The sequence below is a fragment of the Eubalaena glacialis genome, chromosome 1 (genome assembly GCF_028564815.1).
Source record: "Eubalaena glacialis isolate mEubGla1 chromosome 1, mEubGla1.1.hap2.+ XY, whole genome shotgun sequence".
Taxonomy (NCBI): Eukaryota; Metazoa; Chordata; class Mammalia; order Artiodactyla; family Balaenidae; genus Eubalaena; species Eubalaena glacialis.
In genome coordinates, this window is record NC_083716.1 from 206,978,208 (window position 1) to 207,004,879 (window position 26,672).

Below are 26,672 nucleotides of genomic sequence, written 5' to 3' on the forward strand. Positions count from 1 at the left end.
ATTCTTTGCAGCTGTTTGTTCAAATTCATCTTGATCACCACCCCACCCTACTCTTCCAGTCTCACCTCCCACTATATTCAGGCCCACCCTTTTCTCATCTGTCTGATGGCCCAAACATTCAGTCTTCCTTCTCTTATCTCCCAGCCTTTGCCCAAGTTGCCCTCAAATATTTAGAATCATTTTAAGTTCCAAGGGAAGGTTCATCTTTTCTGGGATATTTTCCTCAATAAATCCACTTCATCTCACTGAACTGCTACGATGTAGCTTTCACCCATTTCTCTCTCTCAATCCCACTTTTGTGATTACTGTATTTATATGCATCCGTTTGTTGTTTAGCTCCCAAATATATTAGAAGAGTCCTAGAGAACCTCTTATCTTTATCATATGTCCAAGAAATGCGTGGACAGAATACCCCAGGTGCCATAAAGGCAAGTTTGGGGGGGATCATAGTTGTTGTTCTTTAATTTTAAAAAATCTTGGGTTAAAGCGGAAATATGATCTGTCTGATCATTCTGAGACTTTCAGACTCTGCCAACATCTACTTGGAAATGAATTCTTAAGCAATTAGATCATGATATCTTGCTTTCAGATAGCATAGAAGAGTGAGTATAAACCTTCAGAAGAAAAAAAAAAGATGTGAAGACTTGAGCTGGAATTCGACCCTCTTGGTCATGTTGGGATATTGCAACACTTAGAAAATTCAAAGGCTTAAGAAAGGAAAATTTAACTTGGAAGGATACAAGTCAAAACATTGGAATATTGGAGTTGCTTATCCTTGATTCAAATCCTTCATCTATTCTCCTAGTCACAGTGGCAGCAATAGAAGTTTTCTTTCAGAAGTTCTTTTATTCAGAAGTTCTTTATTGCAAGAAGCTCAAGAATGTCTGTGCCAGTGGTTCAGTTTGGGATTCCAGGTCCCATGCAAATTTAAATTCTTCATCTCTTTCAGAGTTTCCAGTTGACACCTGCTCTTGTCCTAAAATGATTTTTACCCCCAAAACTTGCCTTGTTTTTTGGTCATTTAATTAGCATCCTTCTCTCTTGCAACTCTTTCTTGGTATGGTGGTTTTAAAATATGTCTACAAATTCTTTGACACTTGTTCTTTCAAAAGGGGGAGCCCAATTCTCCACCCCTTGAGTGTGCGCTGGACATAGTGGCTCACTTCTGATAAATATAGAATATGACAGAAGTGACAGTGTGTGACTTCTGAGATGGTCCAGCCCCAGGGAAATCTCCAGATGACTGCATCCCTGATTGGCATTGTGACTGCAGCCTCACAAGAGACTGCACCAGAATCACAGGCCTAAGCCCCTCCCAGATTCCCATAGAAACTATGTGAGATATAGTAAAGGTTTATTGCTTTAAGTCACTAGATTTGGGCATAATTTGTTTTCATAATAGATAATATACTGGTGTCATTTCCTGATGGTCTGCAATTTGGTAAACAGAAAAATGAAGGGTCCAAGAATATCCCAGCTAGTCTCAAAACACTGATTATTTGGGGGCAAACGTATGCTAAGTAGTTGACTTTCTCTGTGTTCTCCCCATTTGTCATTTGTGATAATGTTGGTTGTGGGGACTCATGGGTAATAGGATCCTTCCATGTTGGTGGGATATTTGACAAAGTATGATTTTCCTTGAGTAGCCTTTCTCTTAGCAGCTGTTGCTTTAGTGAAGATGCCTGGAGATTTAAAAGTGAAGAAGTCCGGGGCTTCCCTGGTGGCGCAGTGATTAAGAATCCGCCTGCCAATGCAGGGGACAGGGGTTCGAGGCCTGGTCCGGGAAGATCCCACATGCCGTGGAGCAACTAAGCCCGTAAGCCACAACTACTGAGCCTGCACTCTAGAGCCCGCGAGCCACAACTACTGAGCCCATGTGCCACAACAACTGAAGCCCACGCGCCTAGAGGCCATACTCTGCAACAAGAGAAGCCACCGCAATGAGAAGCATGTGCACCGCAACGAAGGGTAGCCCCCGCTCGCCGCAACTAGAGAAAGCCCGCGTGCAGCAACGAAGACCCAACGCAGCCAAAAATAAAATAAATTAAATTAAATTAATTAATTAAAAAAGAAAGTGAAGAAGTCCATTAGATGAGACAGCGTGAGGAAGAAGAAAGAACTTTGGACTAAATATCCAAAGTCTTGGGTTTTATTCTCAGCTCTACCACCCTGATTTCTGTGATCATTGGCAAATAAATCTACTGCTTTGGAGCTCAGCTTCTCCATATGGAGAAAGAGGAACTGGGATTAGATCCAATCCTCCCAGTGTATATCCCATAGAACTCCAAGTCCTCAGAAGGTTACCAGGCATTCCGTTAAAAAAAAAAAAAAAAAAGTTCTGAGGCCAAATAAGTTGGAAACCAGTAGGCTAAAGCGAAGCAGATTCCTTACTGCAGGAGCCTCTGCTGTGTTAATATGGATTGTGGTTCCTCAAGATGAGGATATGCAATGTTTCCCAAACTTATTTGACCACTGAATTCTTTCTTGTTTTTTAGTAAAGCATCATGTGCATCTAACTAGTTTTTGGAACACACTTTGGAAAATACTAAACATTATTTCTAAGGTTCTTTCCAGCTGTAATGCTGTATGTTACTAAATAACCCCCTTTCCCAAGGAGACTCTCTCCGTAGAGCAGTTCTGTTGTCTAAGTCCTGAAGCAGGATCTCAGTCATTCAATAATTCATGACTGTTCTTGTTTTCATTTTCCAAACATCAGTTCTGAATCACTGAGTCCACAATCCCTCCATATCCAGGTAAAAAGAAGTAGAGGAAGGTAGGAGGAAGCCTGGGTGGCAGTAAGGCCCTTTTGCCCAATCAGTGTTTGTTAATAATCCATAAACAATCATGTTGGTGGATTTACCAGTTCTCAGATGTTGAAATAAAGAAAAACATGGCTGGATATGGTCGCTTGGTACCCAGCATTTCCTTCCAGTGCCCTCCTGTACTGCAAAGGCTGGAAGGCTAAAAACCACATTTCCCAGGTAACCTTTGCAGTTAGGGGGCGGGATGCAGACGCGGTTCTGCCAAATAGATGCACTTGCATGAGATTTGAAGGGCAGAAGTGAGGCAGAGGCACTTTGGCTACTTAACTGGCAAGCGAGCTCGTGAACACTGTCAAGAGGCAGTTGCTGCAGCAACTTTGTAAGCACCAAGTTCTCTATAGTAGCTCCATTTCTTCTTAAAATACCTTGGTGGTTTCTGTTCTCCACTGAGTCCTGACCCAAATACTCTCCTCCCCTTGCAGAAGTTATGGGGGATTCCCATGAGGCTCAGCATGGAGCTAATTTGGGTCTGTCACATGGACCACAGGGCAGTGATAGCTGTGTTTGTCAGGACCTCAGAGGGAAGCGGGGTTCTTTGCCTCATCTCAGTGAACCCAGCACCGCATCAGCAGCCCACACTGGAAGGTGGGAAAGCATTTTATCAAACAGACTTTCTGAGGACACCTATGGATAAAATGGATAAAAGCAGAGCTGCCTGGTTAAAGTAGGGATGGTCTGACTGTGTCCCCCAACAACTTCTTCAGAGCACAGCTAATTCTTTCCCTCCTGAAATGATTCCTGGCTGTGGGGTCTATGCAGAGTCACTAGAACTATGAGACCACAGTTTGAAAACTCTCATTTTATGGATAAGGAAACTGAGGCCCAGAGAGGTACGGTGACTTGCTCAAAGTCACACAGCTTCTATGCGGCAAATCTAAGGTTCAAACCCAGATCTTCCTGCACCTACTTAGGCCAAAGCTCTTCTCGCTAGAGCTTACTGCCTCTAGGTCCTCTTGTTCAGGTTTCTAGACTTCAAGGACTAGCTGAAGTTCCACCTTCATTGTACCACCTCACCTGACCACCTCAGCCCACATTGATTGCTGCTATCTTAGGTCAGCAGTAATTCTTACTACCTGGGTCTCTCACCAGGCACTCCCTTACTTCCTCTATCTTTTTTTACTCTTTTTCTTCATCCTCTTCCAAGATCTCCTATGGATAGATGCCCCTCCTCTACTTCTGAATATCCCAGAGAACATCATAGGTACTCCCAGACGTTGCCCATAAATATTGATTGAAACTGTCAGTAGCAAAGACTTACTTGTTCCCCAATATCCATTTTTCCATTACTCCTGTTATTAACAGAATCCCCTACCCTGAAGTTTAGTTGAACACATGGCTACTTGGCTAGAAATTATATTTCCCAGCCTTCCTTGCAGCCAGGTATGGTCATATAACTGATGTGGCTGATGAAATGTGAACAGAAGTAACTTGTGCAACTTCCAGGTCATTCCCTTAAAAGGAAATCACCGGGGACTTCCTTGGTGGTGCAGTGGATAAGAATCCGCCTGCCAATGCAGGGGACACAGGTTCGATCCCTGGTCTGGGAAGATCCCACATGCCGCGGAGCAACTAAGCCCGGGAAGATCCCACATGCCACAACTACTGAGCCTGCGTGCCAGGCTCCGCAACAAGAGAAGCCACTGCAAGGAGAAGCCCACGCACCACACCGAAGAGTAGCCCCCGCTCGCCACAACTAGAGAAAGCCCGCACGCAGCAACGAAGACCCAACGCAGCCAAAAAAAAAAAATTTTTTTTGAATTTTAAAATAAGAAAACCATTGCCTTCCTCCTCCCTTTTCCCCTTGGACTTGGTTGTAGTGGTGAAGTAGCTTCAACCACGCGGAAGAAGGCAATACTCTAGGGGATGATGAAGCCATAAGATATAAGGAAGCACAGTGCCCAGATAACTTCAGGGAGCAGAGCTACCCTGGGCTACCCTCCTCCCTCTAGACTCTTACCTGAAACAGAAATACATGTTTATCTTTTTGAGTCTCTTTGTTACAGCAAATAATGCAACTATATATTCTTTCTTAATCTGGACAAAGCAAACCTAACAGATTTTTCTGGTGAGCATGCTTTTGAATCCTCCATTGTGCTCCGTTCTATCACACGTGCATTTTTCATGTTAAACTGCGATTACTTAAACTCTTCCCCTATCCTTCTAAATTAATTTTCCAAAGTTGGAGTGTAGTCTTTTCCCCCTTAGGCTATGCATTAATTGAGGCTTTCTTTTCACCATACTTTGTAATGTCTAGTGTACAGTACTTCTACTTCCCACATCTTTGCTCTGCACAGTTGCCTTGCCCTGCCTCCTACCACCTAAGAAGAAAAGATGGTCAGACTAACAGATGAAGTCTACAAGGTGTCTGTGTGTTCTGTGTAGCTTCAGAGTTAGATTGAAATTGCCAGGCACAGATTTAGTCTTGTCATTTTGTTTACACATTGGGGAAAAAGAATTCAGTTTATTAAATGTTTCATGTAACTGCACCCAAGTTTTGCCAAGCTGGGAACTTGGACCTTTTCTGTGTAGTGACATTTTAATTCTAGTTTTCATAACCTGGAGATCAGACTGTTGCTTTTGCATGATGTACATAGTGTCTCGTGACTAGAGTTTGCTTTGTTTTATAGTATCTGTACTCGTATTTTTCAAGAGCTATTTTGTAAACAGATGATGTATTTCTCCCTTGAAAACACAATAAAAAGAAAAAAGCACCAAAAAAAAAAAAAATGCATCTGTAATAATACCTGCCATCCTAGATTGCATTGCTTTGTGACAACCAAACCCGATCATACTTGCAGTATACCATAAAGTATTAAGTAAAATTCCAATATAAAATATCACTGGACCTAAAAGAGAGAAGACCCATAATATTGTGTCCGACTCTTTTGATCAAATGGACAGAACGCCTACCATGTTCAAGGGAAAGAGAAGGATGTTGATATCAAGAGCAAACATGCTCAGGCACATATGTCATCTCATTCTATCATCCAATAATCCTTTGAAGGGAGTATTTTCATTCACATACCACAGGTGAGGAAACTGAAACACAAGGAGGGTAACCCCCTTGTGCACATTGATCACACCTGGTGAGCAGCTGAGCTTATTCATTCCCAGGCCCGTCTATCCCAGAGACTGTGCTCTTTTCTTCCCACTTCCCAGGGCTCAACCCCGGGCCCTGTGGCTGCTGCCCCCAAGGACCTCACAGCCCCTGTGAGAAAAACTCACAAGCAACTGACTCTTCTGCAAGGCAGAGTGAGATGAGTGCTGTAACAGAGGTCTCAACAACACGATGCAGGGCCTCCAAGGAAGGAGCGATGAATTCTAACCTGCGGGACGAGGAAGGATTTTTGCAGGGGAATCTCTATTTGTACTGACTTTAAAGAAGCTGGTAGGGAATTCCCTGGTGGTCCAGTGGTTAGGACTTGGTGGTTTCACTGCTGGGGCCTGGGTTCGATCCCTGGTTGGGGAACTAAGATCCCAAAAGCCTCGAGGCACAGCCAAAAATTTTTTTTAAATAAATATAAACAAAATTCTATTAAAAAAAAAAAAAAAGAGGGGGCTTCCCTGGTGGCATAGTGGTTAAGAATCCGCCTGCCAGTGCAGGAGACACGGGTTCGAGCCCTGGTCCGGGAAGATCCCACATGCCGCAGAGCAACTAAGCCCGTGCACCACAACTACTGAAGTCCGTTCACCTAGAGCTCGTGCTCCACAACAAGAGAAGCCACCGCAACGAGAAGCCTGCGCACCGCAACGAAGAGTAGCCCCCACTCGCCACAACTAGAGAAAGCCCGCGCGCAGCAATGAAGACCCAACGCAGCCAAAAGTAAATAAATAAAATTAATTAATAAGAAAAAAAAAAAAAGAGGGACTTCCCTGGTGGTCCAGTGGGTAAGACTCCGTGTTCCCAATGCAGGGGGCCTGGATTCGATCCCTGGTTGGGGAACTAGATCCTGCATGCATGGTGCAACTAAGAAATCGCATGCTGCAACTAAAAGATCCCACATGCCGCAACTAAGACCCGGTGCAGCCAAAAGTAAAAAATAAATAAAAAATAAAAAAAAGAAAGAAACTGGTAGAAGTGGATAAACAGAGAAGAGAGAAAGACATGACCAGCTGAGGGACCAGCATGAACAAAGGCAAAGAGATAAGAAAGCAGAGTCCATGCGGGAAATGATGAGTAGCCTGTAAGAATGCCCTGTGGAGGGGCTTCATGGGGGGAGATGGGGCTGAAAGGCAGGCCAGGACCAGGCCAGGGAAGGCCTTGTGTGCCAGGATAGAGCTGAAATGCCTCATTTTAGGCAACAAGAAATCACAGGTGCTTCAGGAAGGATGTCATGCAACCCACCCTGTGTGCCAAGAATAGGCAAGAGAAAAGGCCGAGTGCTCAGGCTACTGTAGAATCATCCAGACAGCAGCTGACCAGGGCCTGGATGGAAGGCAGTGGGCAGACGCAGGAGACGCGGCAGAGGGATAATCCCCAGGGCCGCCGACTGGATGTGGGGAGCCCACCCAGCACTCTGAGCAGCCAGTGACAAACCTGTTTGTAGTGTCTCTTTACAAAATTGGCTACAATTCTCATCTCCAATTTTCTACTCAAACTACCTTTTTCTGTTTTCACTTTCAACTAAAAGGATGACTTTCGGGGTGTCTTGTGTACAGTAATTAAGATAAAACAACAATCAAGGCCTTGGAGCCCGAGTCACCCCACGGCGGCACACACAGGATCACAGCCCTCTCCCATGTGGCACTCAGCTCCAGTACCTCCTTTTATTTAAACTCAAACTCCCACCGACACACATAAAAAATAAATTCCAGTGCTGAGCGCCTCTCAGCTTGTCATGCACTGTGGCTGTTTTCAGGCTTATGTGCTCTTGGGGAAGTGGCTGAGCTTCCCAGCGGTATTTACCCACAACTGTGGTAAATAATACAAGTTCTAAGGAAAACCCTGATAGCAAATTCCTGTGAGTAAGGAAGAGGCAAAGCAGTAAGCAGTGATGGAGAGTGTTTGTATAACCCTCCTGCACCCTCTCACCCTGACACACATTGAGCTTTCTCTTTCATGATTGTTTTAGCCTCTTTTTCCCTTCCAACCACCGACCACTCAATTCTTTGAGGGAAAATTAACATTCATAATGCAATTTATCTCTCTCTTTTTAATCCACAGTGTCTGTCTCCAAGGTCCCTACTCAATAATTAATATTTGTTCTCGTTTCCCATTCTCCAGAGCATCTATTCTTGAACTGTAAGGTCAACAATTAACACTAATTATGGCTTTTTCTCTCTCCAGTGTTGGTTCTCAGAATCCCAAGTTGCCCTGCTCAGCCTAAGTTACGTGTGTGCACGTGGCTGCGTGCGTGCACACGAAGGTGGGAAAGCACCAAGGAGCAGGCTTCTCCAAGCCCCCCACTTTAGCAAATCAGTAAAACCAAACATTCTTTTTCGGCAATGTCTCTAGTATATGTATTATCAGTAATGAGACGATGAAGCATAAATATATACACATACATACGTACATGTACTTGGAAATGAGCTGGGGGGGGTAGTTAGACAGATCTCAAAATCTTTTTCAGATATATTTGATTCCCTCTGACCTTTTTCCTCCCTATTTCTATCTCCTTGATCTCTCATACCTCTATCTCTCTGACATACACACACAAACACACACACACACACACCCCAAATTTCTCATTAAAAGCCATTCCTCCATTTCAGATTCACTCAGCTGATCTCCTTGCTATCTATTACCTCTCCCCTAACTACCTTTCTCTGGTCTGTCATCCTAATTCTCCTCAGCCATTAAAACAGCATTATTTTAACTAGTGTTCCTTTTGACGGACAAGGACAGCTAGGAGAATGATTCTCATCCAAAGTGACTCTAAGAGATTGCAAAAAAAATTCATCAGGGCTGTGCAAAAGCCTATCTTTCTGGCTAGAATCAGATGGGCTAGAATCCCTCCTGTCTCCCTGGTCCAACCCTTGAATTTGTGCTACAGCTGGAAGCAGGGGCTCCTCACGCTTGTCTGTCATCCCCCCCATCGCTGCACGCACTGGGGTCCCGCAGCACATCTGCTGTTCAAATCTGGACATCTCCTCACAGCGGGTGTCAGGCATTAACTCTTTCATGCTCTTGTTCTGTCAAAAGTTCTCCTCTCAGAACTTAAGCATCACAGTACCTGCAGGGTTTCACCCTTAAACATCTTATAATAAATAAAAATATTATCTTCTTCAATGTTTTTTAAATCCTAAATCAACCTTTCCTCCATGATAGCATCTAAGGGTTTTCAAAACTATCTAATTCATTATGAGGCTTAGGCATCAAGCCATCCACTTTGTTTTCCCCTGTCTTGGGGTAAGGAAAATAGCTCTTTTTCAAGACTTTTCCACACTCTCAGGTAAAACCCTTATTGTTTTTCAGCCTGTGAATCTGTCAATTCAAATACCAGCCATGGAGAGGAGGAGTCTAGTATTCAACATCTTCTGAAAGGTAAGATTCTCCCCAACAGAGTCACCTCTACTTCTCCTCTATGTTATTTGACTCACATACATATTATTTCATACCCAGACCTCCAGAAACACACAATTTCTCCCCAAATATACTAATAAGTAGGAAAGAAGATTCATTTCTTGGAGAGCCTGAGAAATGGAGTATCCTCAAGAGTTACTCATGGGCAGCCCTGTGTGCTGTGGTCTGAGAGAGAAGAAAAGTCGACCCAAACGCCTGTGCTGAGCTGGCCCTGGAAGGAGAACTTGCAGAGATGTCCTGTGGGTTTCGCAGATCATACGGTGCATAACTCACATTGTAATGAGGTGGGCATTGCCTCCCAGAGTTGTGTACAGTTCAGACTGCACATCCACAAACTAGAAAGCTATCTGGAAAAGACTCTCGGGCTTGTATTCTAAATGGAGGACTGAGGCCAGTTCTGCCTCGTGCAAGCTTCCTTTGCTATTTCATTTCCCTCGTGGAGAAATCAGCAAAAGCTGAATGTAGCTCATCCTCTACCCACTGCCACTTCTGCTTCTGCTTCAAACCAGGGGTAAATGACGAATTATGTAAAGACTTTCTCTCACTCCTAAAAATAGTCTTTGATTAATAGAGAAATGTGTGTGGTCTTCCTCACTGCTTATTCTGGGGCAGGCAATGATGAATCCTGCATGAGAGACCTGCTATAGCAACAGGAAACAAGGTCACAGATCGAGGGCTGGAGCCAGAGCTGGGTGGAGGGCACTGGTTTTGCTAGAGACTGCAAAACTAGAAGGAGAAAGGGCACCATCAAATGCTTGCCAATCTCAAAATCTGTAAGCAGAGAAATACTTGGGAGCCCAGCATTCTGCGTTACCCCTCTCATCATTCTCCTTGGGTGGACATCCTGACCGTGGTGCGAAGAGTTTCAGGGTCAGTTCTGTTCATTCTCACTTGTTGGCTGGAACTGGGCCAGAGCAGCTCTTAATAGGAGCCCACCAGCGAAGGATATGACGATGATGATGAAGATGATAACTATCATTGCTATCTATCTTTATGCCAAACATTGTGCTGAATGTTTTACATTCATTAATTCACTTCATCCTCATTGCAATGATATGAGGTAAATTCTATTATTATCCTCACTTTTCCCCTAGGACAGTGTGGCTCAGAGAGGTTAGGGAACTAGCCCAAGGTCACACAACTAAGTGGTGAAGCTGGGATTTGAACCGTAGAAACCTACATTTTTACCACTATGCATGGTGACATCAATCTAAACAGGGACGTTTCCCAGACTCACAGATACAGAGAACAGACCTGTGGTTGCCAAGGGATGGCGGGGTTGGGGGTGGAGGATTGGGAGTTTGGGATTAGCAGATGCAAACTATTGTATATAGGATGGATAAACAACAAGGTCCAACTGTATAACACAGAGAACTATATTCGATATCCTGTGATAAACCATAATGGAAAAGAATATGAAAAAGAATGTGTATATATATATATATATATATATAATCGAATCACTTTCCTGTACGGCAGAAATTAACACAACATTGTAAATCAGCTATACTTCAATAAAATTAAAAAATAATAAAATAAACAGGCACATTTCCATCTGACAATATGCGAGAGTTTAGGAAGTTCCTGATTTCATAATGACTCATACTCATAAATGACTTCTGTTGCACATCCTTTTTTCACTCCAATTCCCCTTACTTAGCATCAGACACCCTTTTGCGGGTAACACTGAAAATGATTTGCAACTTTTAGAGATATGGGGAGAAGCTGAAACACAGTAGGAACAGTTTGGAAGAACCAAACTCCTAAGACGGATTATCAAGCCAGATAGGCCTGTTTACAGGGTAGCTCTCCAGACCAAAAATATCCTTCCTAATATGGCTGAAAATGTTACAATTTCACTTCATTCTCCTATTAAAGTCTCACTAATAATAGATTCACTTTGAATTCTGAAGTAGTCTCTTAAAAAGCTGATACTTCTGAGAAGCTAACAATCATTCACACTTCAGTAAAAATGTATTTAATCAGATGGCTGTCCTCTTGCAACCTAGTGAGAACAGCTGCTCTGAGGGACTAAAAATTCTGATGGGATGGGAACAGAGGTGGATAATTTGGGAGTAAGTAGAGTCTTAAGGGTTGAAACATACCTGCCTGTTGGGGTACACTGGAGGGCTTGTATGAACAGAAGAATATTAGCTATATGGAAAAAGAGGCACACAGAGAAAAGAACATAAAGGGAAATGGTAAAGTGACAAAGACAAACTTGAGCTATTTCAGAATTGCCCCATGGCAAGCTTTATATCCAGGAAAGGGAAAGAAAACTTTTATTCCTTGTCTTCTCTACTCCTAGTAACTAAACGACCTTAGGCTAATGCAAATCTCTTTCTCGTTTCCAAGCTTTTGAACACACAGTTCCCTTTGCCTGGAGCATAATTCCTCATCTCCTCCTATCCCCTAACTTTTTTTTTTTAATTGTGGTAAAATACACATAACATAAAATTTGCCATCTTAACAATTTTTAAGTGTATGGTTCAGTAATGTTCGGTAGATTCATGTTGTTGTGTAACCAGTCTCCAGAACTCTTTCATCTTGCAAAACTGAAAATCTATATCCGTTAAATAACTCCCCATTGCAATGGGACTACCCATATAAGCACAGAATACCTGCTTCAGGGCTTAGAATAGAGGAAACTTATCTGTTCCCTTGATTTGCTCAAAGACCTTAACAAAAAATTCTTACATCTCTTTGAGCTTAACACTCCCCATTTGTTTGTAAGAAAATGGATATAACACTCCTCTGAAAATACCAGATACCCCCTGGAATGGAGTTCAAAGAGCAATTTATTTTTTATTTTTATTTTTTTTTAATTTAGATATTTAGAAGACGCTCAAACAAGCGCATGCGCACAAACACATACACACACACACACACACACACACACACACACACACGACAGAGAGAATAGGAGAGAGAGATTCTTCCAACAGTCTTCCAGGGGATCACAACTCGACACCTCTCTACACTTCACTTTCCCCTTGGATTTTTTTTTTTTTTTACTTTTTGAATTTTATTTTATTTGTTTTTTTATATAGCAGGTTCTTATTAGTCACCAGTTTTATACACATCAGTGTGTACATGTCAATCCCAATCGCCCAATTCATCACACCACCACCACCACCCCCCCGACGCTTTCCCCCCTTGGTGTCCATACGTTTGTTCTCTACATCTGTGTCTCAATTTCTGCCCTGCAAACCAGTTCATCTGTACCATTTTTCTAGGTTCCACATGTATGTGTTAATATACGATATTTGTTTTTCTCTTTCTGACTTACTTCACTCTGTATGACAGTCTCTAGATCCATCCACATCTCAACAAATGACCCAATTTTGTTCCTTTTTATGGCTGAGTAATATTCCATTGTATATATGTACCACTTCTTCTTTATCCATTCATCTGTCGATGAGGATTTAGGTTCCTTCCATGACCTGGCTATTGTAAACAGTGCTGCAATGAACATTGGGGTGCATGTCTTTTTGACATTATGGTTTTCTCTGGGTATATGCCCAGTAGTGGGATTGCTGGGTCATATGGTAATTCTATTTTTAGTTTTTTAAGGAACCTCCATACTGTTCTCCATAGTGGCTGTATCAATTTGCATTCCCACCAACAGTGCAAGAGGGTTCCCTTTTCTCCACACCCTCTCCAGCATTTGTTCTTTGTAGATTTTCTGATGATGCCCATTCTAACTGGTGTGAGGTGATACCTCATTGTAGTTTTGATTTGCAATTCTCTAATAATTAGTGATGTTGAACAGCTTTTCGTGTGCTTCTTGGCCATCTGTATGTCTTCTTTGGAGAAATGTCTATTTAGGTCTTCTGCCCATTTTTGGATTGGGTTGTTTGTTTTTTTAATATTGAGCTGCATGAGCCGTTTATATATTTTGGAGATTAATCCTTTGTCCGTTGATTCGTTTGCAAATATTTTCAACCATTCTGAGAGTTGTCTTTTCATCTTGTTTATGGTTTCCTTTACTGTGCAAAAGCTTTTAAGTTTCATTAGGTCCTCCTTGTCTCGTTCCTGATCTTAGAGGAAATGCTTTCAGTTTTTCAGCATTCAGAATGATGTTTGCTGTGGGTTTGTCGTATATGGCCTTTATTATGTTGAGGTAGGTTCCCTCTATGCCCACTTTCTCGAAAGTTTTTATCATAAATGGGTGTGGAATTTTGTCAAAAGCTTTTTCTGCATCTATTGAGATGATTATATGGTTTTTCTTCTTCGATTTGTTAATATGGTGTATCACATTGATTGATTTGCATATATTGAAGAATCCTTGCATCCCTGGGATAAATCCCACTTGATCATGGTGTATGATCCTTTTAATTGTTGTTGGATTCTGTTTGCTAGTATTTTGTTGAGGATTTTTGCATCTATATTCATCACTGACATTGGTCTGTAATTTTCTTTTTTTGTGGTATCTTTGTCTGGTTTTGGTATCAGGGTGATGGTGGCCTCATAGAATGAGTTTGGGAGTGTTCCTTCCTCTGCAATTTTTTGGAAGAGTTTGAGAAGGATGGGTGTTAGCTCTTCTCTAAATGTTTGATAGAATTCACCTGTGAAGCCATCTGGTCCTGGACTTCTGTTTGTTGGAAGCTTTTTAGTCACAGTTTCAATTTCATTACTTGTGATTGGTCTGTTCATATTTTCTATTTCTTCCTGGTTCAGTCTTAGAAGGTTATACCTTTCTAAGAATTTGTCCATTTCTTCCAGGTTGTCCATTTTATTGGCATAGAGTTGCTTGTAGTAGTCTCTTAGGATGCTTTGTATTTCTGCGGTGTCTTTTGTAACTTCTCCTTTTTCATTTCTAAGTTTATTGATTTGAGTCCTCTCCCTCTTTTTCTTGATGAGTCTGGCTAATGGCTTATCAATTTTGTTTAGCTTCTCAAAGAACCAGCTTTTAGTTTTATTGATCTGTGCTATTGTTTTCTTTGTTTCTATTTCATTTATTTCTGCTCTGATCTTTATGATTTCTTTCCTTCTGCTAACTTTGGATTTTGTTTGTTCTTTCTCTAGTTCTTTTAGGTGTAAGGTTAGATTGTTTATTTGAGATTTTTCTTGTTTCTTGAGGTTGGCTTGTATAGCTATAAACTTCCCTCTTAGAACTGCTTTTGCTGCATCCCATAGGTTTTGGATCGTCATGTTTTCATTGTCATTTGTCTCTAGGTATTTTTTGATTTCCTCTTTGATTTCTTCAGTGATCTCTTGGTTATTTAGTAATGTATTGTTTAGCCTGCATGTGTTTGTGTTTTTTACATTTTTTTCCCTGTAACTGATTTCTAATCTCATAGCGTTGTGGTCAGAAAAGATGTTTGATATGATTTCAATTTTCTTAAACTTACTGAGGCTTGATTTGTGACCCAGGATGTGATCTATCCTGGAGAATGTTCCATGCGCACTTGAGAAGAAAGTGTAATCTGCTGTTTTTCGATGGAATGTCCTATAATTATCAATTAAATCGATCTGGTCTATTGTGTCATTTAAAGCTTCTGTTTCCCTATTTATTTTCATTTTGGATGATCTGTCCATTGGTGTAAGTGAGGTGTTAAAGTCCCCCACTATTATTGTGTTACTGTTGATTTCCTCTTTTATAGCTGTTAGCAGTTGCCTTATGTATTGAGGTGCTCCTATGTTGGGTGCATATATATTTATAATTGTTATATCTTCTTCTTGGATTGATCCCTTGATCATTATGTAGTGTCCTTCCTTGTCTCTTGTAACATTCTTTATTTTAAAGTCTATTTTATCTGATATGAGTATTGCTACTCCAGCTTTCTTTCGATTTCCATTTGCATGTAATATCTTTTTCCATCCCCTCACTTTCAGTCTGTATGTGCCCCTAGGTCCGAAGTGGGTCTCTTGGAGACAGCATGTATATGGGTCTTGTTTTTGTATCCATTCAGCAAGCCTGTGTCTTTTGGTTGGAACATTTAATCCATTCACGTTTAAGGTAATTATCCATATGTATGTTCCTATGACCATTTTCTTAATTGTTTTGGGTTTGCTTTTGTAGGTCCTTTTCTTCTCTTGTGTTTTCCACTTAGAGAAGTTCCTTTAGCATTTGTTGTAGAGCTGGTTTGGTGGTGCTGAATTCTCTTAGCTTTTGCTTGTCTGTAAAGCTTTTGATTTCTCCATCGAATCTGAATGAGATCCTTGCAGGGTAGAGTAATCTTGGTTGTAGGTTCTTCCCTTTCATCACTTTCAGTATATCATGCCACTCCCTTCTGGCTTGTAGAATTTCTGCTGAGAAATCAGCTGTTAACCTTATGGGAGTTACCTTGTATGTTATTTGTCGTTTTTCCCTTGTTGCTTTCAATAATTTTTCTTTGTCTTTAATTTTTGCCAATTTGATTATTATGTGTCTCAGCGTGTTTCTCCTTTGGTTTATCCTGTATGGGACTCTCTGCGCTTCCTGGACTTGGGTGGCTATTTCCTTTCCCATGTTAGGGACGTTTTCGACTATAATCTCTTCAAATATTTTCTCGGGTCCTTTCTCTCTCTCTTCTCCTTCTGGGACCCCTATAATGCGAATGTTGTTGCATTTAGTGTTGTCCCAGAGGTCTCTTAGGCTGTCTTCATTTCTTTTCATTCTTTTTTCTTTATTCTGTTCTGCAGCAGTGAATTCCACCATTCTGTCTTCCAGGTTACTTATCCGTTCTTCTGCCTCAGTTATTCTGCTATTGATTCCTTCGAGTGTAGTTTTCACTTCAGTTATTGTATTGTTCATCTCTGTTTGTTTGTTCTTGAATTCTTCTAGGTCTTTGTTAAACATTTCTTGCATCTTCTCGATCTTTGCCTCCATTCTTTTTCCGAGGCCCTGGATCATCTTCACTATCATTATTCTGAATTCTTTTTCTAGAAGGTTGCCTATCTCCACTTCATTTAGTTGTTTTTCTGGGGTTTTATCTTGTTCCTTCATCTGGTACATAGCCCTCTGCCTTTTCATCTTGTCTATCTTTCTGTGAATGTGGTTTTTGTTCTACAGGCTGCAGGATTGTAGTTCTTCTTCAAAGAGCAATTTAAAACATCTCTTCATTGGAATCTATAGAGCTTTTACAACTTTTTGTTTTCTTTTTGGTATTTTGGTCTTAAGGAATATTTTCAGTAGGTAGTCTGTGAGAATTGTTTCACATTAGATGTATTTTTGATGTACTTGTGGGAGGAGGTAAGCTCCACGTCCTTCTATTCTGCCGTCTTGATCTCTGCCCCAAGGAATATTTTCAGATAAAAATGATAGAATTTTAAAAAATTATATAGATGGCAGACTTTGGGTATTTGTGGACTTGAAAGCCAGTTTTGACTATTTGCAAATGACTTCAGAAGTCAGGGACACATACAGTTTGTCATTTTACGGAGGCAGGAAGTCAAATCATAGATATGGCGAGGCTGGGCGACAGAAGACCATCACTAAGCTAGTGAATACACCCAGCCAACCTCAGCGTTGTGGTCTGTATTCACTGTAACATGTGCAAGAGCTCTTGTGAAGTTATTTTTTAAAAAGAAGAACATTGATTTTTTAAAATTTTTTTATTGGAGTATATAGTTGATTTACAATGTTGTGTTAGTTTCAGGTATACAGCAAAGTGAATCAGTTATACATATACATATATCCACTCTTTTTTTCAATTCTTTTCCCATGTAGGCCATTACAAAGTATTGAGTAGAGTTCCCTGTGCTATACAGTAGGTTCTTATTAGTTATCTATTTTACATATAGTAGTGTATATATGTCAATCCCAATCTCCCAATTTATCTCTTCCCCCCCATGTCCTGGTAACCATTAAGTTTGTTTCCACATCTATGACTCTACTTCTGTTTTTGTTTTTTGTTTTTTTTAAGATTCTTTTCCCATGTAGGCCATTATAGAGTACTGAGTAGAGTTCCCTGTGCTATAGAGCAGGTTATTGTTAGTTATCTATTTTATATATAGTAGTATGTATATGTCAGCCCCAATCTCACAATTTATCCCTCCTCCCCACCACCATCCCCTGATTCTTTTTTTAATGGCCCTATAAAGTAGGACAATTGCTGGGACTGGTGATGGAATTAAGAGAAAATGAAGTGGTCTAACAATTTGATGATTCTCTGCCAAAAAATAGTTTTATAAATCACTCTAATCCTTTATCTATCAACTCATTAAGAGTCTGAAGAACTCCCCCTCCTTTTTCATTTCTAGTTTAGTTTTACTGGTCATATGAATACACGCTAGGGGTATTCACAAATCTAAGGACTCTTGAAACTCTCAGGATGTGTCCCTCCTAAAGCCAGGATCCACTGTCCATTTAGTGTATGATATGCATGAGGGATCAGGACCTTGGTCAAGCAGTGAAGTCGTGCTTAGCACAATGCATTTTAAAGCTGGTATGGATTTCAAGATGTCTGTGTGTGTATATATCAGCTATATTTCTCAACTATAATAAAGTTGAGAATATTAAGTTTTGTTCTGTCAGAGTGATCAAAAAATAACTTTTATTAACTAGTAATCCATAAATACTGTCTTCTGTTTCATCACTCTTCAGACATTTGTGTTATCTTCTCATCAAAAAGACCATAAAGAAGCATGAGGCTTTTCTTAAGGATATTTTTCCTCCTGCTTTCTCTCTTGCTTCTTTCACACATCTCCCTGTGGCCTAAGGATTTACATTTGCTGTTGTCTTCATTCCTAGCAATTACTCATTTGAAAATTAATGAAGACACCAGCATCAGAACATGTCCGATAGAAAGAATTAGTGTGTCTGTTTTACAGAGTGCATAAAGATTGCTCATTCATTCATTCAGCAAACACTAGTTGACCATCTACTAATGCCAAATAATGTGCTGGGCATAAGGATACAGTTGAGAGATAAAGTCTATGCCTTAAAGTCATCCACAGTAGTGGAGTGTGCTGAGAGCTATGGATGAGCACAGGCTAGCTCAGTCTGGAGTTTAGGAAGGCTTTTGGAAGGAGAGGACACCTAAGCTGAGTTTCTAAGGATATATGTAGGAACTAGCCAAGTAGAAAAGAGGAAAGAATGCTCCAGGGAAAAGGACCATATGAAGGTTAGAGAACATGGTGGCATGGGAGAAATGTAAGTAGCCTGTAATGCCTGGACCCCAAGGTACATGTAGGGGAGGAAGTAGTGAGAAATACAGCTTGTGGGGTAGGCAGTAGCCAGATCATGAAGGCCCATAAGCAGCAACTAAGGAATTTATCCTAAAGATTGTGAGATCCTGTTTACACACAAATTGACATAACCAGATTTTTATTTTAGAGAAATGACTCTCCCGGCTATGCAGAGAATGGATTGAAGGGGGTAAGACCAGAGGCTGGGAGACCAGATATCTACACTTGTTTGAGAGCAAGTGACCAAGAACAATATTTTCTGCAGAATATTGAATTGAATTGATTGGCTGCTTTGTATGTAGCTCTACCTTCAGCCTCTTTTTTGAATTCCCTTCTTCCATACCATCTTCCACCACAGGTATCCTTATTAATCCTATGATGTATATCGATTGGAGGGTTTCTCGTGTAGTTGATATTTTATTGCTACAACTCGAATTTCAATTCCATCATCTAGCTTTCCTTCTATTTGGGGCTTGGTAAACTGCCATGTACCTTTGGACCTCTCCATAAAAAATAATTTACGAACTTTTGAGAGAAGTTGGTGTTCCCAAAGCTAGACTCTTGGGACTGGGCAAGCCTTGGTCTAAGAAGATATAAGTAAGTAAAAGAAGTTATTCCAAATTGGAAGAAAAATATTGTCCTTGCATTTACTAGGCATTTCCATATTTAAATTCAGACTGACTCATATCTTCTAGACCTACTTGGCTCCTTTAGTAGAGCTCCCTGGGGTATATCTTTAGGCTGGAGACTTTCTCAGGTCTGAAGCAACTGTTTGATATGCCCATCTCACCCTCCTCCTCAACCAGGAAGATTTAAAGTGAAAATGTGTAGCATAAACAAGGTCTTAAATCTTGTTCCAAGAATTTGATGATGACAATACCAAAAGGCCATCTTGGGTCTTGATCTCCTGCATTAAACAAACAGGCTCAAGATTTATTATAACACGATGAAAGCTCTACAGGTCATAGGCATCTTGAGTCTTATTATATAAAGTAAAGAAGGAAAGATCAGCAGGGCTATGTAAAGGGACCAGAATTATCCTTCCTTTTATGGTTATTTTCTACTGGGAAGAATTTTTTTTTAACAACCTGGAATTTGCATTTTCCATTTTTGACCAAAAATACAAAACCATGAAGGTACAGAGGCTGACTTTTAGGCCTCCTCCCATTGGCTTCTGCTGCAAGTCCACATGCAAAGCTGTGAGAAGGCAAAGGTACTTTCTGAGATCTGTTTGGCAATGGATACATCCCCTCCTCAATGATGAACTACTGCAAGTTATGGGGGGGGAGTTCCATGAGTGCACACTAGTGGTCAAAATGTACTCATGGCTCAGAAATGGTATGTGTGGAAAAAGACCCTACACATAATGTAGAGGCTCCTGCCAGCACTTTCGATAGCTCCTGCCCTTGTACCTACCAAATGTTTGGCCACTTTGGAGCCTGCAGGTCTGATGTTCTCTCACAAGCCCTGACACGCATCTAGGAAGGAATCAGGTGGTCCACTGTGCCTGATAAGGTGACTTTCTGGAGTTCAGTCTCTATTTTGATATCAGATGAGCATCCTATACCAAGGGAAGTAAATATTCTGAAACAATGGGAATAAATATGACTATGTTTCATTTTTATTTAAAACAATAAACAACTTGGGAATTAAACATGGCCAACATAGGCTGAAATAGAAGGAAATTTTAAGGCACCCATATTCCATGCTAGCATCAGATGCTCTTTCCTGCTTTTCAAGTTTTGAGTGTTTGCTGAAGGATCCCATGATTTGAAGAAGGCAGAAGAGGTTTGGGATGAGACCCCATCTAGTAAGGGTCATCTCTGAAACTGCCTGATTATCTGGTGGGAATGCTATCTCCTTGCTAAAAGCCTGTGGCTAGATTAATGCTAGCGTTTGAAAATCTACTCAGGCCTGATGGTGGGCGGCCAGGGAAAGAATGTGTTTTCTGTTTATCTCTTTCGTGGCAGAAATGTTCATCACAGAAAGACTCTGAGCTCCCAGTTTCAGGCAGGCCTGGAAGTTGTGTTGTCTGTAGTCTGTGAATGTACACACCAGCTCCAGAATAATGGGAAAGAACTAGGCCTGTGTTCACAGCCAGTTGCCTGCGTTGGTTGATGGGTCAGTTTCTTCAGCTTGATAAGAGGGGTAGATTCTGCCACATGGTTCAGGGAGAAAGTTTTACCACCCCCCTTGCTTTATCTCCCAGGAATGCAGTTTGAGTTGTGTCTCCTCCTTGACAGCTTGGACCTCAGTAAATTACCAGGGTCTTGACCCAAGAAATGGAGAAGTCTTAAGCAATTTTTCAGTCTCCTATCTAAAAACGTGTTTACATTTCTTGAACTCTGGCTGACTGATTCATTCTCCTGGTGTTGCAAGAACTTTCCTTATGCATTAGAATTTATAAGTTTCATTTCTAAGAGACCCATGGTTCCTTCCAAGCCACAGTGAAGTGAACCTCATCGCAACACAATTCTGTTGGGCTGGATTTGTGCAGAGGATGGATCCAGGCCAAGCAGCTGTGGCGTGGCAAGACCAAGTGAGGTTAACAGGAGGCAGTGTGAGGTGGAGGGGAGAGTAGGAGACGCTAAGTCAGGAGGTCTGGGTTCAGGTTCTGGGCTTGCGCTCTTTCAAGGTATGGCCTTGAGTCAGTCATGTGAAGTCACTCTCTGGGCCTCAGTTTCCCCAGCTGTCTTAAATAAGAAATGTTTTAAATCTGTGCAGAAGCCATTTTCAAACAAGATAGATGAGAACAGCTGAGAAACAACAGAAAAGGGGAGGTCAGCCCACAAGGAATGAGTAGAGGCTTTAGGTCAAAGAGGCAAAGATGCAGAATCACATATGGCCAGACTCTTAACAGAGCTACTTAGGAGTAGCAAGTATGTAAAGAACTTTTTGTTGGACACTGGTCCCACACAAGAGACTAAAATCCTTGTCAGGGGAACCATGCACTTAGCTAAATCTGTCCCTCAAATAAACATTCCTTTATAAACATTAAATTTACTTTCTTAGGGGAAAAAAAGGAAAACAAAATCAATCCTATCCCTTTGCAGCATGAGGTTTGAGTGAGGCAGTCTTGGACTCAAATCCTTACTCAGAACCTCACTAGTTGTACATCCTTGGGTGGGTTACTTTACCTTTCGAGCCTCAGCTTCCACACCTATAGAGAGTATGATAACACAACCATGGAAGAGAGTTGTGCAGATTACACGCCAACCACATATCGGTGCCTGTGTGGTGCCTGCTTCAGGGTGAGTGCCATGATTTCCATTAGTCCCCTCCCATCAGCCCCTTTTTGGCCTCTGCCTTTGTTTGCTTCATGTTTCACTTCTCCTGTTGCCCTTCCACAGCATGAGGGAAAAGGGAAGTCTCTGATCTCTCTATCTGGAAGGTTGCAGAAGCATTTTCCTACCTCAGTGAAGTAGGATCATACAAAATTTATATTCAGCAGGATCAGCAGATTTTTTTCCATCAATATTTCCTTCTTAATTTCAGCTTTATCTGAATTTTAGTAGCACAAAGAATTTACTTTTGTTCTTTTAAAGAGCAACCAAAACAAGAAAAAAGAAATTTGAATACAAAGTCTCAACACTGTATTTAACGTGGCATTTAGACTGTGCCTGTAGAGGTTACATGTGTTATTTGGTGAGTAAATATGAATGCCACAGGCATGTGTGTGTTTCCAATCTTACATATATGAGCTAGGTGTGTACGGGTATGGTATATATAAAAATTCATGAGACCTAGGTCTGACAACCTTGACCCTTTTCTCTCTGATTTTCATCATAGCAAACACTGAATCCAGAACTGATCTTCACATGAATCTTAATGAAACCTCACCTTTGACCCAAAAGCCAGAGAAGAAGGTACAGTACTGACTCTGCATGAGCATGATACTGGACTTTGGGGTTGTTGTCCCTATTTGCTGTGTGACCTTGGGTGAGATTCTTCACCTCTCTGGGCCTCATTTGCCTCATCAATTAAATGAGACAAGTAGACTATAAAATCACAAATGTTCCTTAACTCATAGACTTGGAATGTCTTAACTCAACTTGGACTGTTTTGTCTGGCTCTTCGTGAACGCAAATAAGCTGAATAGGCCTTTCCCTGACTTCTGCAAAGTCAAAAAGGGAACAAGGAAACACAGAAAGGCATCCTCCATCGAAGCAGTAGGCACTAAGACTTTGTGCCAATGGGCCCATTTTTCTACTCCAATTCTCATTCCTAATAGGGAGGAAAAACTTGCAATCAAGAAAAAAATGCAAGGATACTGTGAAGAAAGGGAAAAAATGCTTTATCTGAATAGATTAAGAATATCTATTAGTGGTTCAAGGACGTATGTTCGCAAATATTTATAAATTTGTTCCTTCAGTTGAAGTTTTGAGGCTGGCACTGTCTTCAGATTCACTCTAGAGAGACAACTCAGGGGAATTCCTAGAGCTTCGCGGGTCTCGGAGAAACTGGGCCAGAAGCCCCACAGCCCAGGGCTCTCTCAGGTCTCCCGCTGCTGGGCGACAGCAGGGTGGCGGGACTGCGGGTGGCACCGGCAAGGTCTCTGTTTCTCCCTTATCTCCAACTTCCTGACTTTCTCCTCTTCCCTCACACTCATTAAAAACACAGTAATAATAAAGGTAGCTTTGTTTTCCTGTGTGTGCCTAGCCGGTTCTGAGGAAGAACCTGAACTCTCCCTGTTAGGACCCTGGGCCCGGGTCAGGCCTCCCCTGCGCTCAAACACAGCCCAGTCTACCCTTACTGCTACTGAGGAACCACAGAACCAACATTTGCATGTTTTTGGGTTTTTTTTACGTGCCTCCTTTGTAGACACCCTTTATAAGGGATCTAGAAGGTTTTCTTTTTCAAGAGAGTCTGTGACTGAGGAAAATGTGCTGTCGTTTGATAATTCCACAACTCCAAAGGCCTTGCAAATACCTCATATACCCTAAACTCTCCAAATTCACACAGCCCCGTGGCTGTATTCCAGGAGACCTCATACCACCTGCAATAAAAGAGTGGCTCAGTCCTGTCAAATCAAGTCCTAGACTGAATTATGAACCTTGCAGTCAGAAAGAGGAACAGCAGACTGAGGGTCTTCAGCTCTAATCCTGGCTTTCCCCTGCGCGGCCGTGGCAAACCAGCTCCCTCGGGGCATTGCCTGTGCCTCCCTCGTGAAAGGAGGGGGGCTGTTCCCACCAGTTGGTTTATTCAAGTCGCAGTAGTCTTATTTCCTTCAGAAGTAGCCCCCAAAGCAAAGCCATCTGAGGAAAAGTCTAGGAAGCCCCACCAGCCCCCAAACACAGAGAAAGGGGGGGTGGGGTCGGGGAGGGGGAGGTGTCCCCCCTGCCTCCCCCTCCCCCTTACTACTTGAGGCTAATGGCTCTTCATTAGATTAATCACTGACTTCAGTTTTCCCTACTTCCTCAACCTACTCCATGTAAATGACTAATTTCATGTTTACTATAAATCATCTGGAAGGATTTAGAAACAAATTTCTGCCCAGCAGATTTCAGTTACGTACCCTGATGGGCCACTGGCACACTCAGTGGATTCCTTCCACTGTCGCCCTCCCACTCTGAAGCAGGCTAGGATATCACACAAAATTGATCTTTATCAGCATCAGCAGTTTCTGCTCTTCTTTCCTTTCCATTAATGCCCCCCCCCACCCCCGACTCACCCCCTCCCTCCCTTCACTGGGGTCTGACCATATTAGGAGTTCGGTCACACAAAATACCTTTACTTTTTTATCAGTGTGCTAGCTGCGAGGGAAAAAAACCAAAACAAAACAAAAAACCCAAAGGTGGGATATGTTGGTATCACCATGCTTTAACGAGAAGTCACATACCTCGATTTGGAAACCCATTTCTGACGGGCCGGTGAGAGAAAAAGCCAGACAGCGCTTTGCAGACCTGACTGGGTTCCTGGATTTACCGGGTTCTGGAGGCCGCCTCTGGTGCCCCCTACTGGTTGGATTTTAAAACCTCCGCTGTGCGTTTCCGAAGCGGAGGTCGGCCCTGCGGACGTGAGCAGGGACGAGAGAGAGGAGGAGGAGGAGGAGGGGGGGGGGGGGGGGGGGGGGGGGCTCCCGCCCACCCCACCCCCACCCCACCCCCCGACACAGGATGGCAGATTGTGGGACTCGCTCCTGAGGCACCTCTTCCGCACCTGGCCGAGAATCAGGGCCTCGGCGGTAAATCCATAAATAGAAATGCGTAGCCACTGACATCAACAACTTCCTAGGAGTTGGAGGAGGGGGTTAGTTGGGGAAAGAGGGGGAAGAAACCTACGAGGGGAAATGTGGAGATGAAAAGAGAAATAAAAAAAGAAAAAGGAGACAAGCAGACATGTCTCAACTCCAAGCTCCCATTTCCTCTTTCAAATGAACTGCCTCCCCACTGTGAACAGAATCAAGTATTTATGAAGACATTTTTTGCATATTAATAGCAGCATGTGGAGCATTGCCAGTTCTGAACTCCTAAAGGAATGGTGCCCTTTTTTTAATGCAGGTCCTTCAAACTCCTCACAGAATTTGGTATTCTCCTTCACATATATTTTCTTTTCTGCCTTGTGGCTCCTCTTAAGGAGTTTCATTTGGTTAAGGAAAATTAGTTCCTGGGATACAGTCAGAGACCGAGCACTGCTCTTAACCTCGGTGGCTGACATCAATCACTAGAGAAGCCTTTCCTTTTCCCCAGGCCTCTCTATGTAGATAGAGGTGAAAGGTTGGGTGAAGTGACCAGCACCTAAAAAGAGTATTAAAATTGTAAATGAAAATTCTAGCAGGAAGTGTTAACATATCTATCCTGAGCGGGGGAGGGGGGAGGTAAAACTTTAAAAAAAAAAAAGTAAGAAAAATAATTATAATTGCATTAACTATAGCAGCATTACTATCTATACTTGGTAAAGATCCCATTCAATTTTAAAAGAAAAACATTGAAACCAGTTAGAAAAATAAGCAAAAGACATAAACAATTCACATCAAAAATAATAGTAATAGAAAACAAATGTGGAAACAATAGTCATCCTGAGTAGCAATTTAAATTCAAATTGAGGCGAACTGGAGGTACCATTTTATATTTGACATGTGTGCCTCCTCTCACCTTTTTTTCATGGTAACACCCAGAACTGATGAGTTTTTGGTAAAACTGGTACACTTATACACTTCTGGTGGGTTGTAATTTGGTTCAATCCACTTGTAAAGCAAAATGGCAATATGACTTGCAAAACGTGAAAAAATATTCATACCCATTGATTCAGTATTTCTGACTTCTGGGAATTTATCCTAAGGAAATAATTCAGCAGAAAAAAAGTGAGTGAAGATGTCCATTGCAGCAGTATCTATAATAGAGAAAAATTGGAAACAGCCAGAGAAATGACTAAATTGTGAGGGGTTTAATTCAGGCATTAAAAACTGATGCTTGTTCATCCTAGAAGCTGTGATTTAATACAAAAGGTTTAACACATGGTTTCTCACCTTCAGCACCATTGCCGTTTTGAGCCAGATAGTCTTTGTTGTGGGGAGCTTTCCTGTGCATTGTATCAGTAGGATGTTGAGCAGCATCCGTAGCCTCTACCCACTAGACGCCAGTAGCACAACCCCCCGATTGGTGACAGTCAAAAATGTCTCCAGTCCTTGCCAAACGTCCTCTGGAAGGCGAAAATCACACACACCCCAGCCCCAACCCCACATTGCAAACTACCGATTTCATTTTAAAAGTAGAAATCAAAGTGATGTCAATTATGACTGCAACTATGTACAAAAAATACTGTGTCTATAAAGACTTGCAAATAATGCTTGCAAATAAGTGCAGTCATGCTCGTTTGAAATTATGACTATGTTGGGTTGAGTCTTTTGTTTTTATTTTGTCTTCCTGGGTTTTCATTGTTTTTCTTTTTTTCTTTTTTTTTCAAAATTCTCCCTGTAAGGAGGAAAAATGGATCATGAAGAGAGTTGGTTTTATTCAAGTCTAGCTTAAAATGATGAGGAGTCACAGTAAACAGCAAGTATACAGCAAGCGAAACAAGGGTCAACACCATAGTGCCATTATTTTTTAACTACTGTTAGTGAAATTATTTAACATTAATTAGGTTTTTAGTAGATTACTGGGTAAGACCATCAGAATGCTCCTCCTAAGGATCTCAACCCCTTTTCAGCATTTTATCCCTCTGATCTTTGGTGGGGGTGGGAGGCAACAAATTCACCTGTTTTTCTGAAAAGT

General features: G+C 41.7%; 1 protein-coding gene across 1 annotated transcript in view; it reads left to right on the forward strand.

Moving 5' to 3' along the window:
- Positions 1-26,672, forward strand: part of KIAA2012 (KIAA2012 ortholog) — a 115,947-nt gene that overhangs the window by 36,844 nt on the left and 52,431 nt on the right. Inside the window, exons 12-13 of the mRNA XM_061204022.1 lie at positions 9,238-9,306; positions 22,249-22,325. Coding sequence (XP_061060005.1) covers positions 9,238-9,306; positions 22,249-22,325 — 146 coding nt within the window. The remainder of the gene's footprint in view (positions 1-9,237; positions 9,307-22,248; positions 22,326-26,672) is intronic.